Source organism: Artemia franciscana, chromosome 5 (genome assembly GCF_032884065.1).
Source record: "Artemia franciscana chromosome 5, ASM3288406v1, whole genome shotgun sequence".
NCBI lineage: Eukaryota > Metazoa > Arthropoda > Branchiopoda > Anostraca > Artemiidae > Artemia > Artemia franciscana.
In genome coordinates, this window is record NC_088867.1 from 26495868 (window position 1) to 26512206 (window position 16339).

Consider the following 16339-nt stretch of genomic DNA (forward strand, 5'->3'; position numbering starts at 1 on the left):
TGACATGCCCGAGCCATCGCAGTTGTTGTCGTTTGATTTTATTTAGGATTGTGTCGGGGGACTTCAGCCGTCTTCGCACCTCCTCATTGGTCATATGTTCAGTGTAGGTGATTCTTGCGATGCGACGGAGACATCTCATCTCGAATGCCAGTAGGTTGCGCTCATTTTCGATCTTCAAGGTCCAGGTGTCACACCCATATATAGCAATTGGCACAATCGGGCTGTTGAAAAGTTGAACTTTCAGCTGGTTCGACAGGTTTCGGCATTTCCAGATATTTGTGAGCCTTTTAAAACTGGAGCCAGCAAGAGCTAGGCGGCGTTTGATGTCGGAGATGTATATATATATATATATATATATATATATATATATATATATATATATATATATATATATATATATATATATATATATATATATATATATATATATATATATATATATATATATATATATATATATATATATATATATATATATATATATATATATATATATATATATATATATATATATATATATATATATATATATATATATATATATATATATATATATATATATATATATATATATATATATATATATATATATATATATATATATATAGATAGATAAATTGATTTAGGTTTTTGTGACAAAAAAAGAGAGCTTATTTATGAATCATCTTGACAGGCGTTTTTATCATGACTTTAAAAAACTAACAATTCCAACAAGGTTGAGCATGTATAGATTCTAACTTGTGTTTTACACACTTGTGTTTGAGCCAATATGATATCGGTTCATACTTGTGGAATACTGAAAAACTTAATACGGTGGTTCAGTTCCAAGGAAACCAGTTACACGGGGGTTCAGTTGCACGGGGGTTCACTCAAATGGGGTTCAGTTACACAAGGGCACGAATGAAATCGAATGAAGAGCAAGAAAGTTTTTCAGAGACTGGTTTGCAACTTCTTGAACCCAAAGATTTAGCTTGTGGCAACAAAAGCAAAAATCGTGGAAACAGTTTAGTTATTGCATGATCTGTTTTGTGTCTAAAAAGAACACTAAACATGTTGTTTCCGTGCTTTAAGTACTTCATCGACCCACTCTTACTGTGAATTAAATAAAAAAACAAGTATTTTTTTTACCTGAAAGTAAGGAGCGACATTAAAACTTAAAACAAACAGGAATTACTCTGTATATGAAATGGGTTTTTCCTCCTCAACGCCCCGTTCCTTACGATAAAGTTTGACTCTTTCTCTTGAATCTACTTTTTAAAACAGTAAAAACTTTAGTGTAAAGAGCAGGACGTTGAGGAGGAAAAGCACCTTTCACATACGGAGTAATTTCTGTTCTTTTTAAATTTCAGAATGAAAATTTTTTGAAATTCAAGATTTTGATCCCGTGACTTTGAGGAAAAAATGAACGTGGGAGGGGGCCTAGGCACCCTCCAATTTTTTTGGTCACTTAAAAAAGGCACTAGAAATTTTAATTTCCATTAGAATGAGCCCGCCCGAGACATCCTAGGACCACTGAGTCGATACGATCACCCCTGGGGAAAAACGTAAAAACAAATAAACACGCATCCGTGATCTTTCTTCTGGCAAAAAATGCGAAATTCTGCATTTTTGTAGATAGGAGCTTGAAACTTCTCTACTAGGGTTCTCTGGTACGCTAAATCTGATGGTGTGATTTTCGTTAAGATTGTGAGACTTATAGAGGGTGTTTTCTTATTTTTTTCTAAAATAAGTCACATTTTCTCAGGCTCGTAACTTTTGATGGGTAAGACGAAACTTGATGAAACCTATATATTTAAAATCAGCATTAAACTGTGACTCTTTTGATGTAACTATTGGTATAAAAATTTAATTTCTTAGAGTTTCTGTTATAATTGAGCCGGGTCGCTCATTACTACAGTTCGTTACCACGAACTGTTTGATCTAACCTTTGACTTGTTTGCGATACCACAAGAAGTCAGATCATCAAATAATCTCCAAAAGTTTAGCCTAAGGTTGATTGATATATATATATACATATCTTCCCATTCTGGTTGAAGCTAAGTTTTCAGACGACAAAGGTCACTTTCATCTGCGCCCCTTAAAGCGTATGGATTACAACATAATATATAATTATATTATATATTAATATATATACTATAATTCAGTAGGACCAAATAGTAGGTCCTACTATAATTCAGTAGGACCAAATCCTAACAATATGGCAAATGGGGTCTAGGTATTGACCGCCCGAAAAATACCCTCCGAAAAATTATTATCCCCCCCCCCCTATGAGAATGCCCCGGAAAATTTCTACTGCTATAAAGGCCCCCGGAAATTTACCCCCGAGGAAAATATCCCCGGACCGTATCCAGGACTTTATTGGGGGGGGGGGGGAAGGTCGGGGGGGGGGGGGGTACAAATAAACTTAAAAACGCATCAAAAATGGGTTTTATTTTTATAAATACTAAAAAATTGATATTCAATTGTTCTTGATTTCTGGGATTATTTCTGGTCAACGCTGTTATTCTGAAAGTAAAGAATAATACCAAACCCCAAAATGAGCCAGAATTTATTCCGTATAGGAGAGGAGGACTGTCCCATCCTTATTCCTACTTTTACCTCATGATCGTAGAAGCTTTGGAGGGTGCTCATTTGATCAGAAATTGAGCATTCTAGTCCTTTTTTATAAGTCGAAAGTGATTTGCGACTAACCAGCCCCTGTCCTAAAATTATTCTGGAAATCTGGTCTTTTTTTTTAACCCTTTAGAACATCTGATTGAAATTTTGAGGAATTGGCTACCCGATTTTGTGTGTGGCGGAATGTTCTATTGGAGGGGGGAGAACTACAAGAGGGAGTTTTTCACGGGGTTGGATTTTCAGGGGGATTTTTTTTGCAGGAGAAATTTTCATGAGGGGAGGGGTCTTTGGAGGGATTTTCCGCGTGGAGAATTTTCTGGGGGATATTTTTCGGGAGGATATATCCCCCAAGGGTATTTTTTTCGGGGGGGAGGGTGATGATCTCCTTGGCTAAGCTACCTTAGTAGAAATACTTTTCAACCAATTAATATTGAAAAGCCTCTGGAGACATATGTTTTCAAAACCAAAAACTTTTGCTTGTTGTTTGACAAGTTCCCAAGTCTTGGCAACACACAAGAGGATTACTATGACTTTGCTGTTTGACAGGTGCTATTTTAGGCATTTAGGTTAGTTTCTAGATTTCCAAATGCTTCTAAGTGTACTGAACGCGGCATTGGTCTGGCCTATTTAGTAATAATTTCCATAGCTTTAGAATTAGTTTAATCATTACTCAGCAATCGCAAATTCTGTCGGTCTGTCGGTCTGCCGGTCTGTCTGTCGTTCCCGGTTTTGCTACTTTAGGCACTTCCAGGTAAGCTAGGACGATGAAATTTGGCTGGTGTATCAGCGACCGGACCAGATTAAATTAGAAATAGTCGTTTTCTCGATTTGACCATCTGGGGCGGGGGAGTGGGGGGGCCCGTTAATTCGAAAAATAGAAAAATGAAGTATTTTTAACTTACGAACGGTTGTTCAGATCTTAATGAAATTTGATATTCGGAAGGATATCGTGTCTCAGAGCTGTTATTCTAAATCCCGACCGGATCTGGTAAGATTGGGGGGGGGGAGTTGGGAGGGGAAAACAAAAATCTTGGAAAACACTTAGAGTGGATCGGATAGGTGAATAGGTGATCGGATCTTAATGAAACTTGATATTTAGAAGGAATTCATGTCTCAGAGCTCTTATTTCAAATCCCGACCAGATCTTTTGACATTGGGGGGAGTTGGAGAGGGAAATCTTGGAAAACACTTGGAGTGGAGGAATCGGGATGAAGCTTGGTGGATAGAATTAGCAAATGTTCTTGATATGTGACTGACGTAACCGTACTGGATTCGCTCTCTTTGGGGGAGTTGGGGGGAGAGGTTCAGTGATTTGGCGACTTTGGTACTTCTGGACGTGCTAGGACGATGCAAATTGGTAGGCGTGTCAGGGAGCTGCACAAATTGACTTTATAAAGTGGTTTTCCCGGATTCGACCATCTGGGGGGGGGGGGCTAAAGGGAGAGGAAAAATTACAAAAAATGAGGTATTTATAACTTACGAGTGGGTGATAGTATCTTAATGAATTTTGATGTTTAGAAGGACATTGTGACTTAGAGCTCTTATTTTAAATCCTGACCGACATTAAGCCTCTGATTTTCCTTTTAAATCTATTTATAGATTCTTAGAATTTTGTTAGAGCTCATACCATATGAGCTCCTGGCTCTTAGCTCTTCCAACTATCATGGGAATTCAGTTTTATTTATTATCTTTTATAGATTTTTCAAGATGCCTATAGTTTTCACTACAAACAAGAGTTTGGCTAGCGGCTTTTTCCCTAGGGTAAACACATAAAGTTTACTCGTATTTGGTGCTTTACTAAAACGAATTATATTACAATAATTTTCTTTTATACTTGTTTCAACATGGAAAACCTTGAGCTGGTGAGCTTTCAGAAATTAATATTATTATATAATAAATATTTAAGTTAATTTTACTAGTTCTTGCCGATACTGTTTTCAGACACATATAGTTTTAATTCGAAATTTATTTCGGAATAAAATATTATTTTGAAATAGGAAATATTGAAAAACCTGAAACATTGGCAATCAAAAGCGGACAAAAATTAATTAAAAAAAAAAACTTTCCAAAAAATAAGTTTTTCAAAGAAAAGTAAAAAAGTAAAAGGGCCGTGTTAAACTAACGATCAGAAGAAATAGAAAACTACAATACCACAAACTCAAATCGGCCAGAAATTACTACTAGGGAAGAGTGATACCAAAACGAACAAAGACTAAATGGACAATCAAAGCAAAAAAAGATACAACGGGCACTAATGTAAATGAATGTATAATTGTTAAGACGTGGAAAGCTTAATTTGAATATGCAAATCGAACTTGAATCGAACAAAAATATTTGCTATTGAACTATAAATGAAACCCAAAACGAACAGAAATTAAATAAAAAGTCGTATCAAACAAACATACAACAGGTACTAATATAAATGAATAAATAAATCTTAGAATTAATGAAATTTGAATTTGATATGCAAATCAAGCTTGAAACGAAAAAAAATTACTGCAAATAAGAGCTTGGATATTGCCTCCTTCTCTAAAAGACAATTTTTGGCTCAAATTCTGAAATAGCCTTTTGCAGCAGCGTCTACAATCTCCGTCGTGCGAGGAACAGCCCCTAGTGCATCAGCGAATTACTTACAATTCCAGAAAGTGATTTAATACAGTTTCGTCCTAGTGATAGCACTTTGAGTCGCTTCAAGCCGTTTAGGTTCGTCACTTTGTCGATCAGATTCGTAGATAATGAGAGCTTCCTGCAAGAAGAAATGTTTGCAAGTTCTTTTGAGTTTTCCTTTTGAACAGTTGTGCACATCCTCCTCCACCCTAATCTATTCAAAGCTTCCCTGTTCATACCCTCCCAAAAAGTCCTGATTTTCTTTAAATCCCTTCTTACAACCTCTTCCTACCGCATTCGGGGACAACCCAATTTTCGTTTGCCCCTACTTGTTTGGCGAAAAAGGACGCCATCGCAACCTTTGTCTCATTTTAGCCCTAGAAAGCAGTATAGAAGCATATTTTTCGCAGAGCTTAGTGTTTGAGATATGGTCAGTCAGAGGACTACTCCAATGAATAACCAGACAATTCAGCTGGAAAAAATCTAACAAATTCTCCTCCGTCTTTTGAAGCGCCCATGTCTCAGAACCATACTTGACCAATGTCATTACCATAGGTCCCAATATTCTAATCTTGGTTCACGTGCTTACCTTCCTATTTATCCAAACTTTATTCCAATTGTGATAAAACACCTTGGACTTCAACTATTCTACTCTTAGCATCTTCAGCGCATCTACCATCTTCTATATATATCTATACTAGCTGTTGGGGTGGCGCTTCGCGCCACCCCAACACCTAGTTGGTGGGGGCGCTTCGCGCCCCCCCAAGCCCCCCCGCGCGCGTAAGTCGTTACGCGCCATAATAGTTACGCGCCATTGTAGTTGTGTCCCTATGTCCCACCTGTGAATATAGATAGATATATATATATATATATATATATATATATATATATATATATATATATATATATATATATATATATATATATATATATATATATATATATATATATATATATATATATGGTTTTAACTACGTAAAACTTGCGAATATACAACATTCTTTGCTGTCCCATTGTCTTTGCATATAAATAGATTGTCAGGTTTACCGACTCTTGAACATGCAACATATAATGGTCCATGGGAAAACAATCTGTATTCAGATCTATACCTCATGATTCTAATGATTGCCCTTGAGCTTTGTTGATGGTGATTGCTAATCGACCATTCCCTGTCCCGGTGTCCCGGTCGTCATTTACATCCCCCTGTTTCCCCCGGTGTCCCCGTTGTAGTTGTGTCCCTGTGTCCCGGTCGTCATTTATATTCCCTGTGTCCCGGTCGTCATTTGTATCCCGGTGTCCCGGTCTGTATATACATTCGTTTTTTAGTTTTGTTTTTCTCCTTTATTTTTTTCCTTTTTTTTTCTTTTTTAGCTTATTTAGATTTTTAGATTTTTTAGTTTTTTTATTAGTTTTTAGTTTTTTTTTCTTTTTAGTTTTTTTGTCCCGGTCGTCATTTATATCCCCCTGTTTCCCCCGGTGTCCCCGTTGTAGTTGTGTCCCTGTGTCCCGGTCGTCATTTATATTCCCTGTGTCCCGGTCGTCATTTGTATCCCGGTGTACCGGTCTGTATATACATTCGTTTTTTAGTTTTGTTTTTCTCCTTTATTTTTTTCCTTTTTTTTTCTTTTTTAGATTATTTAGATTTTTAGATTTTTTAGTTTTTTTATTAGTTTTTAGTTTTTTTTTCTTTTTAGTTTTTTTGTAGTTTTTACCTTCTTTTTAGTTTTGTTAATTTTTTTTTTTACTTGTGTCCTGGTCGTCATTTATACTCCCTGTGTCCCGGTGCTTTGTTGATTGCTAATCGAACATTCCTTTTGTCCTGGTCGCTTTCTCTTTGAGTGTCGTCATTTATTTTTTTCTTTTTTAGTTCTTTTAGTTTTTACCTTTTTTAATTTTTTTTAGTTTTTAGTTTTTTTTAGTTTTTTACCTTTTTTTAGTTTTTTTAGTTTTTTTAGTTTTTTAGCTTTTTTATTTTTTTTATTAGTTTTTAGTTTTTTGTAGTTTTTGCCTTTTTTTTAGTTTTTTTAGTTTTTTAGCTTTTTTATTAGTTTTTAGTTTTTTTTGCCTTTTTTTAGTTTTTTTAGTTTTTTAGCTTTTTTATTTTTTTTATTAGTTTTTAGTTTTTTTTGTAGTTTTTGCCTTTTTTTAGTTTTTTCAGTTTTGACGTCACCTGATCCAGTTTTTTCAGGTGACGTCACCTGATCCACGATCCACAGATCCACAGACAACTTATTTTTATATATATAGATAGTTTTTTTTTTTTTACTTATGTCCTGGTCGTCATTTATACTCCCTGTGTCCCGGTGCTTTGTTGATTGCTAATCGAACATTCCTTTTGTCCTGGTCGCTTTCTCTTTGAGTGTCGTCATTTATTAGTTTTTTCCTTTTTTTTTTTTTAGTTTTTTATTGGTTTTTACCTTTATTTTAGCTTATTTTTCAGTTTTTTCCTTTTTTTTTATTTTTTTTTATTTTTTATTTTTTTTAGTTTTTTACCTTTTTTTAGTTTTTTTAGTTTTTTTAGTTTTTTAGCTTTTTTACTTTTTTTATTAGTTTTTAGTTTTTTTTTGTAGTTTTTGCCTTTTTTTAGTTTTTTCAGTTTTTTTTTTAGTTTTTTATTGGTTTTTACCTTTATAGTTTTTTTAGTTTTTTAGCTTTTTTATTTTTTTTATTAGTTTTTAGTTTTTTTTTGTAGTTTTTGCCTTTTTTTAGTTTTTTCAGTTTTGACGTCACCTGATCCAGTTTTTTCAGGTGACGTCACCTGACACATCCATCCATCCACAGACAGACAACTTATTTTTATATATATAGATATATAAAAATAAGTTGTCTGTGTGTGGATCTGTGGATCAGGTGACGTCATGTTTGCTCGCATATGACGTCTGAATTATTTCACACTAATACAAAAGAAGAAAAAAACTAAAAAAGGTAAAAACTACAAAAAAAAACTAAAAAGAAAAAAAAACTAAAAAAGCTAAAAAAACTAAAAAAACTAAAAAAAGGTAAAAATCTAATAACTAAAAAAAACTGAAAAAAATAAAAAAAGGCAAATAAAAAACCAATAAAAAAAAACTAAAAACAAAAAAAGGGAAAAAATTAAAAATTTATTTCATCATAAGTTTTCAACTGACGAAATTACAGACCGGGACATCGGGACACAAATGACGACCGGGACACCGGCACATAGGGAATATGAATGACGACACTCAAAGAGAAAGCGACCGGGACAAAAGGAATGTTCGATTAGCAATAAATAAAAACTAATAAAAAAACTAAAAAATCTAAAAATCTAAATAAACTAAAAAAGAAAAAAAATAAAAAAGGAAAAAAATAAAGGAGAAAAACAAAACTAAAAAACGAATGTATATACAGACCGGGACACCGGGATACAAATGACGACCGGGACACAGGGAATATAAATGACGACCGGGACACAGGGACACAACTACAACGGGGACGCCGGGGGGCACAGGGGGATATAAATGACGACCGAGACACCGGGACACATGGAATATAAATGACGCCCGGGACACTCAAAGAGAAATCACAGACTGGGACACCGGGACACAAATGACGACCGGGAGACAGGGACAAAACTACAAAGGGGATGCCGGGGGGCACAAGGGGATATATAAATGACGATGGCGACACAGGGAATGGTAGATTAGCAATTACCATCAACAAAGCTCAAGGGCAATCATTAGAATCATGAGGTATAGATCTGAATACGGATTGTTTTCCCATGGACCATTATATGTTGCATTTTCAAGAGTCGGTAAACAATCTATTTATATGCACAGACAATGGGACAGCAAAGAATGTTGTATATTCGCAAGTTTTACGTAGTTAAAAACATATATATATATATATCTATATTCACAGGTGGGACATAGGGACACAACTATAATGGCGCGGAACTAATATGGCGCGTAACGACTTACGCGCGCGGGGGGGCTTGGGGGGGGGCGCGAAGCGCCCCCACCAACTAGGTGTTGGGGTGGCGCGAAGCGCCACCCCAACAGCTAGTATATATATATAAATAAGTTGTCTGTGTGTGTGTGTCGAGTGACGTCATGTTTGTGTGTCGACTGGCGTCATGTTTGTCGACTGACGTCATTATAAGGATTGAGCTGTATGCGTCATGAAGTTGTTTGTCAACTGATGAAATTACATACCGGGACACCGGGACACAAATGACGACCGGGAACCTCAAAGAGAAATTACATACTGGGACACCCGGACACAAATCACGACCGGGACACAGGGAATATAAATGACGACCGGGACACAGGGACACATCATTAGAATAATGAGGTATAGATCTGAATACGGATTGTTTTTCCCATGGACAATTATATGTTGCATGTTCAAGAGTCAGTAAACCTGACAATCTATTTATATGCAACACACACACACACACACACACACACACACACACATATATATATATATATATATATATATATATATATATATATATATATATATATATATATATATATATATATATATATATATATATATATATATATATATATATATATATATATATATATATATATATATAACAGAGATATCTGAATATCTCTATTCACAGGTGGGACACAGGGACACAACTACAATGGCGCGTAACTAATATGGCGCGTAACGACTTACGCGCGCGGGGGGGTTTGGGGGGGCGAAGCGCCTCACCAACTAGGTGTTGGGATGGTGCGAAGCGCCACCCCAACAGCTAGGATCTATATATATAAGAATAAGTTGTCTGTCTGTCTGTCTGTCGAGTGACGTCATTGTAAGGATTGAGCTATATGTCGTCATGAAGTTAGTTGTCGTCATGTTTGTTATGACAATGCTTAGTATATGACGTCATTATAAGTATTTAAGAAAAAATAAGTTGTTTGTTTTTGTATCTGTCTGTCTGTCCGCAAAAAGAAAAAAAACTAAAAAAGGGAAAAAACTGAGAAATAAAGGAGAAAAAGAAAACTAAAAAAAATAAAAAAAACTTAAAAAAGGTAAAAACTACGAAAAAACTGAAAAGAAAAAAGAAAAAAACTAAAAAGGCTAAAAAAAAGGTAAAAACAAAAAAAAACTAAAAAGAAAAAAGGAAAAAAACAAAAAATTTATTCATCATATACCAATTCAAGAACGAATGTATATACAGACCGGGACACCGGGATACAAATGATGACGGGGACACCGGGAATATAACTGACTAAATTACAGACTGGGACACAAATGACGACCGGGACACTGGGAATATAAATGACGACCGGGACACTCAAAGAGATATTACAGAATGGGACACCGGGACACAAATAACGACCGGGACACAGGGAATACAAATGACGACTGGGACACAGGGACACAACTGCAACGGGGACGCCGGGGGGCACAGGGAAAATTATTTAACTGGATATTTCGAACACATATACAGTGTTCATCATCAGCTGCTGTTCATCATACTACTGATGATGAACACTGTATATGTGTTCGAAATATCCAGTTAAATAATTTTATATTTCACTGTCAATAAAAAGGTATCATCCCTATTTTGAACTGTTTTACTTTATTTTCAGTTGAAAAACTTGTTTTTTTTATTTAGTTTCTGCACCTTTTTGCATTAATGCATGTTTTGATCTTGGCTCTCCCTACATAAATAATTAAAATGAAATTTGCATATTAACTTTTTTTTGGCTAAATGGAGTTCTCATAGTTTTAATCGGAAGATTTTAAAAAAAAAGGAGCGAGGGAAAAGGCCTAGTTGCCCTCCAATTTTCTGATTACTTAAAAAGGCAACTAGAACTTTTAATTTTCTACGAACATTTTCATAAGTAAAAAAATATACGGCACTTACCAATTAACTTATATAACGAACGTATATGAGGGGGCTCACCTCCTCGTTAATACCTCCCTCTTTATGCTAAAGCTTAAATTTTGTCCCAATTCCTTAAGAATGACCCCTGAATCACAAACGCCATAGAATAAATAGTTGAAAATACTAAAAATACTTTAGCGTAAAGAGCGAGGTATTACAAGGAGGTAAACCCCTCATATGCGTAATAATTTCAGTTAGTTTTAAGTTTTAATGCTGCTCCTTACTTTCTGTTGAAAAAACTTTTCATATTTATTTGTTCATTATTTTTTTTAAATAATACTAGAAAATCCTGCAACCCCTTCATTGAAATTCTCTTTCCCCGTGACAAATTCCTCCATGGAAAGATCCTCCCGCGTAACCCCCCTCAAATTATTCCCCCCCCCTCGAAAAAAATCCCCCTGAAAGCGTCTGTACACTTCTCAACAACCATTACTAAACGTAAACGCAGGTCAAAGTTTGTAACATGCAGCTTGTCTCACGGGGACTGGGGGGTGGGGGGGAGTTGTCCCCAAAGATACAGTTGTTAGGTTTTTGACTATGGTGAATAAAATGGCATTCTCTGAATTTTGATCCAGGGAGTTTGGGGAAAAAATGAGTGTGGAAGGGAACCTAGGTGCCCTCCAATTTTTTTGTTCACTTAAAAAGGACACTAGAAATTTTAATTTCCGTTGGAATGAGGACTCTCATGACATTCTAGGACCACTGAATCGATGCGATCACCCCTGGGGAAAAAAAAAAAAAAACAAATAAACCCGCATCTGTGATCTGTCTTCTGGCAAAAATACGAAATTCCACATTTTGTAGATAGGAGCTTGAGAAATTTCTACAACAGGGTTTTCTGCTACGCTGAATCTGATGGTGTGATTTTAGTTCAGATTGTATGACTTTTAGGTGGTGTTTCCCCCTATTTTCCAAAATGAGGCAAATTTTCGCAGGCTCGTAACTTTTGATGGGTAAGACTAATCTTGATGGAACTTATATATTTAAAATCAGCATTTAAATGCAATTCTTTTGATGTAACTATTGGTATCAAAACTCTATTTTTTAGAGTTTCGGTTACTATTGAGCCGGGTCGCTCCTTACCACCTAGGTATCGAACGTAGGTTACCGTTCGTTACCACGAACTGTTTGATGCTACCCAAGCAAGTGAAGCTATCCACTTGATCAATCTTCTCTTTATCCAACATTCTCACTTCACCTTCATTTACTCACAGTTAATTTTTCTGGCCCCCCTCTCAGAAATTTTATAATGTCCCCACAACTACCTGGGCTTTTCACAAAATTTTACCTTTTTCTTTCGCCTTTCTTCCAATGTCCCTAAAGGAAATAAAATCCTGTTTACGTGCCTTGCATACATTACCAATAGTAAAACCGTTTGTTTTAATGAATGTAAGAGCTAAGTAAATATATTAGTAGGCATAAGTAATTAAAACCATGCAATGGGGACTTGTCTAAGGCCGAGGAGACCCTTCTTTTGGGGTCTTTGTGAATTAATCAACTATTCATTAGAGGCAAAAACCTTTTGCCGCTGCTAACGTCGAAACACTAAATGGATTAGAAAATGCTTAATATACGGTTTTTTTTTCATTTTGAAAGATCAAATTGTAAAAATCTGTTGTGGATCATAGTGGATGTATCAAGTAGAAGAAGGACCAAACTCATAGAAATGGCAAATATTTTAAAAATCTTAGGAACAATCATACAAATCACAAGTTTTTAAGAAGAAATAGGGAAGCGGCACCAATTCATCAAAGAGACGAAAAGAATTTTTAAAAATTTCACGGCAGTTTTTCAATAACGGAAAATAAAATAGCAACCCACTCGCATTTTTGAAGCTGCGAAAGCGTTGGATCCATTTTATCAACTGGAGGATAATGACCATTTAGTTTCACATCTTTCAAATCTGTAGCTTTTTTGCCACATTTCGTTTCTAAATGACGCAAAGCATCACGAGTGCTAGCCATATTACAATTAATAAATAAGTTGTTATCACCATAGATACCAATTTCTAAAAGCTGATTGTTTGAAAAAAGATAGCGCAAGTATGCTTCAATCTGTTTGTAAACTTCAAACGGTTGTATCATTAAATAACATTTTTTCTTTTGTTTTGCTCTTATATATATATACTAGCTGTTGGGAGGGCGCTTCGCGCCACCCCAACACCTAGTTGGTGGGGGCGCTTCGCGCAAGTTTTCTGAAAAAACTGGATCAGCTGACAAAACTGAAAACTGAAAAAACTAAAAAAAGGCAAAAACTACAAAAAAAACTAAAAACTAATAAAAAAAATAAAAAAGCTAAAAAACTAAAAAAAGGCAAAAACTACAAAAAAAACTAAAAACTAATAAAAAAGCTAAAAAACTAAAAAAAAACTAAAAAAAGGCAAAAACTACAAAAAAAACTAAAAACTAATAAAAAAAAAAAAGCTAAAAAACTAAAAAAACTAAAAAAACTAAAAAAAGGTAAAAAACTAAAAAAACTAAAAACTAAAAAAAACTAAAAAAAAAGGAAAAAACTGAAAAATAAGCTAAAATAAAGGTAAAAACCAATAAAAAACTAAAAAAAAAACTGAAAAAACTAAAAAAAGGCAAAAACTACAAAAAAAAATAAAAACTAATAAAAAAAGTAAAAAAGCTAAAAAACTAAAAAAACTAAAAAAACTAAAAAAAGGTAAAAAACTAAAAAAAATAAAAAATAAAAAAAATAAAAAAAAAGGAAAAAACTGAAAAATAAGCTAAAATAAAGGTAAAAACCAATAAAAAACTAAAAAGAAAAAAAGGAAAAAACTAAAAAAAATTTTCATCTAAAAAACTAAAAAAAACTAAAAAAGGTAAAAACTAAAAGAACTAAAAAAGAAAAAAATAAATGACGACACTCAAAGAGAAAGCGACCAGGACAAAAGGAATGTTCGATTAGCAATCACCAAAGCACCGGGACACAGGGAGTATAAATGACGACCAGGACATAAGTAAAAAAAAAAACTAACAAAACTAAAAAGAAGGTAAAAACTACAAAAAAACTAAAAAGAAAAAAACTAAAAAAAGGCAAAAACTACAAAAAAAAACTAAAAACTAATAAAAAAGCTAAAAAACTAAAAAAACTAAAAAAAGGCAAAAACTACAAAAAAAAACTAAAAACTAATAAAAAAAATAAAAAAGCTAAAAAACTAAAAAAACTAAAAAAACTAAAAAAAGGTAAAAAACTAAAAAAACTAAAAACTAAAAAAAACTAAAAAAAAGGAAAAAACTGAAAAATAAGCTAAAATAAAGGTAAAAACCAATAAAAAACTAAAAAAAAACTGAAAAAACTAAAAAAAGGCAAAAACTACAAAAAAACTAAAAACTAATAAAAAAGTAAAAAAGCTAAAAAACTAAAAAAACTAAAAAAACTAGAAAAAAGTAAAAAACTAAAAAAAATAAAAATAAAAAAAAACTAAAAAAAAGGAAAAAACTGAAAAATAAGCTAAAATAAAGGTAAAAACCAATAAAAAACTAAAAAGAAAAAAAGGAAAAAACTAAAAAAAATTTTCATCTAAAAAACTAAAAAAAACTAAAAAAGGTAAAAACTAAAAGAACTAAAAAAGAAAAAAATAAATGACGACACTCAAAGAGAAAGCGACCAGGACAAAAGGAATGTTCGATAAGCAATCAACAAAGCACCGGGACACAGGGAGTATAAATGACGACCAGGACATAAGTAAAAAAAAAAACTAACAAAACTAAAAAGAAGGTAAAAACTACAAAAAAACTAAAAAGAAAAAAAAACTAAAAACTAATAAAAAAACTAAAAAATCTAAAAATCTAAATAAACTAAAAAAGAAAAAAAAGGAAAAAAATAAAGGAGAAAAACAAAACTAAAAAACGAATGTATATACAGACCGGGACACCGGGATACAAATGACGACCGGGACACAGGGAATATAAATGACGACCGGGACACAGGGACACAACTACAACGGGGACACCGGGGGAAACAGGGGGATATAAATGACGACCGGGACACCGGGACAGGGAATGGTCGATTAGCAATCACCATCAACAAAGCTCAAGGGCAATCATTAGAATCATGAGGTATAGATCTGAATACAGATTGTTTTCCCATGGACCATTATATGTTGCATGTTCAAGAGTCGGTAAACCTGACAATCTATTTATATGCAAAGACAATGGGACAGCAAAGAATGTTGTATATTCGCAAGTTTTACGTAGTTAAAACCATATATATATATATATATATATATATATATATATATATATATATATATATATATATATATACATATACATATATATATATATATATATATATATATATATATATATATATATATATATATATATATCTATATTCACAGGTGGGACATAGGGACACAACTACAATGGCGCGTAACTATTATGGCGCGTAACGACTTACGCGCGCGGGGGGGCTTGGGGGGGCGCGAAGCGCCCCCACCAACTAGGTGTTGGGGTGGCGCGAAGCGCCACCCCAACAGCTAGTATATATATATATATATATATATATATATATATATATATATATATATATATATATATATGTTTTTAACTACGTAAAACTTGCGAATATACAACATTCTTTGCTGTCCCATTGTCTGTGCATATAAATAGATTGTCAGGTTTACCGACTCTTGAACATGCAACATATAATGGTCAATGGGAAAACAATCCGTATTCAGATCTATACCTCATGATTCTAATGATTGCCCTTGAGCTTTGTTGATGGTGATTGCTAATCGACCATTCCCTGAGTCGCCATCGTCATTTATATATCCCCCTGTGCACCCCGGCGTCCCCTTTGTAGTTATGTCCCTGTGTCCCGGTCGTCATTTATATTCCCTGTGTCCCGGTCGTCATTTGTGTCCCGGTGTCCCAGTCTCTGATTTCTCTTTGGGTGTCCCGGGCGTCATTTATATTCCTTGTGTCCCGGTGTCCCGGTCGTCATTTATATCCCCCTGTGCCCCCCGGCGTCCCCGTTGTAGTTGTGTCATTTATATTCCCTGTGTCCCGGTCGTCATCCCGGTATACATTCGTTTTTGAATTGGTATATGATGAAATAAATTTTTAATTTTTTCCCTTTTTTTCCTTTTAGTTTTTTTTTTATTGGTTTTGACTTTTTTTAGGTTTTTTAGTTTTTTTCTTTTTTCTTTTTATTTTTTTTTGAAGTTTTTATCTTTTTAGTTTTTTTATTTTTATTTATATTTTTTTAGTTTTCTTTTTCTCCTTTATTTTT

The 16339-nt window shown here is 33.9% G+C and overlaps 1 protein-coding gene across 2 annotated transcripts in view; it reads right to left on the reverse strand.

The window, feature by feature from the left end:
* LOC136027176 (dynein axonemal light chain 1-like) overlaps positions 1–13121 on the reverse strand; it is a 55409-nt gene extending 42288 nt beyond the window's left edge. The window contains exons 1-2 of one of the 2 annotated variants that reach the window (XM_065704183.1): positions 12917–13121; positions 5251–5362 (exon numbers count right to left, since the gene is read on the reverse strand). In XM_065704183.1, the coding sequence (XP_065560255.1) occupies positions 5251–5362; positions 12917–13059 (255 nt within the window). In that variant the 5' untranslated portion in view covers positions 13060–13121. Of the gene's footprint in view, positions 1–5250; positions 5877–12916 lie in introns of those variants that run through there. The other variant, XM_065704182.1, reaches the window with a different exon arrangement.
* Between the last annotated feature and the right edge of the window lie 3218 nt (positions 13122–16339).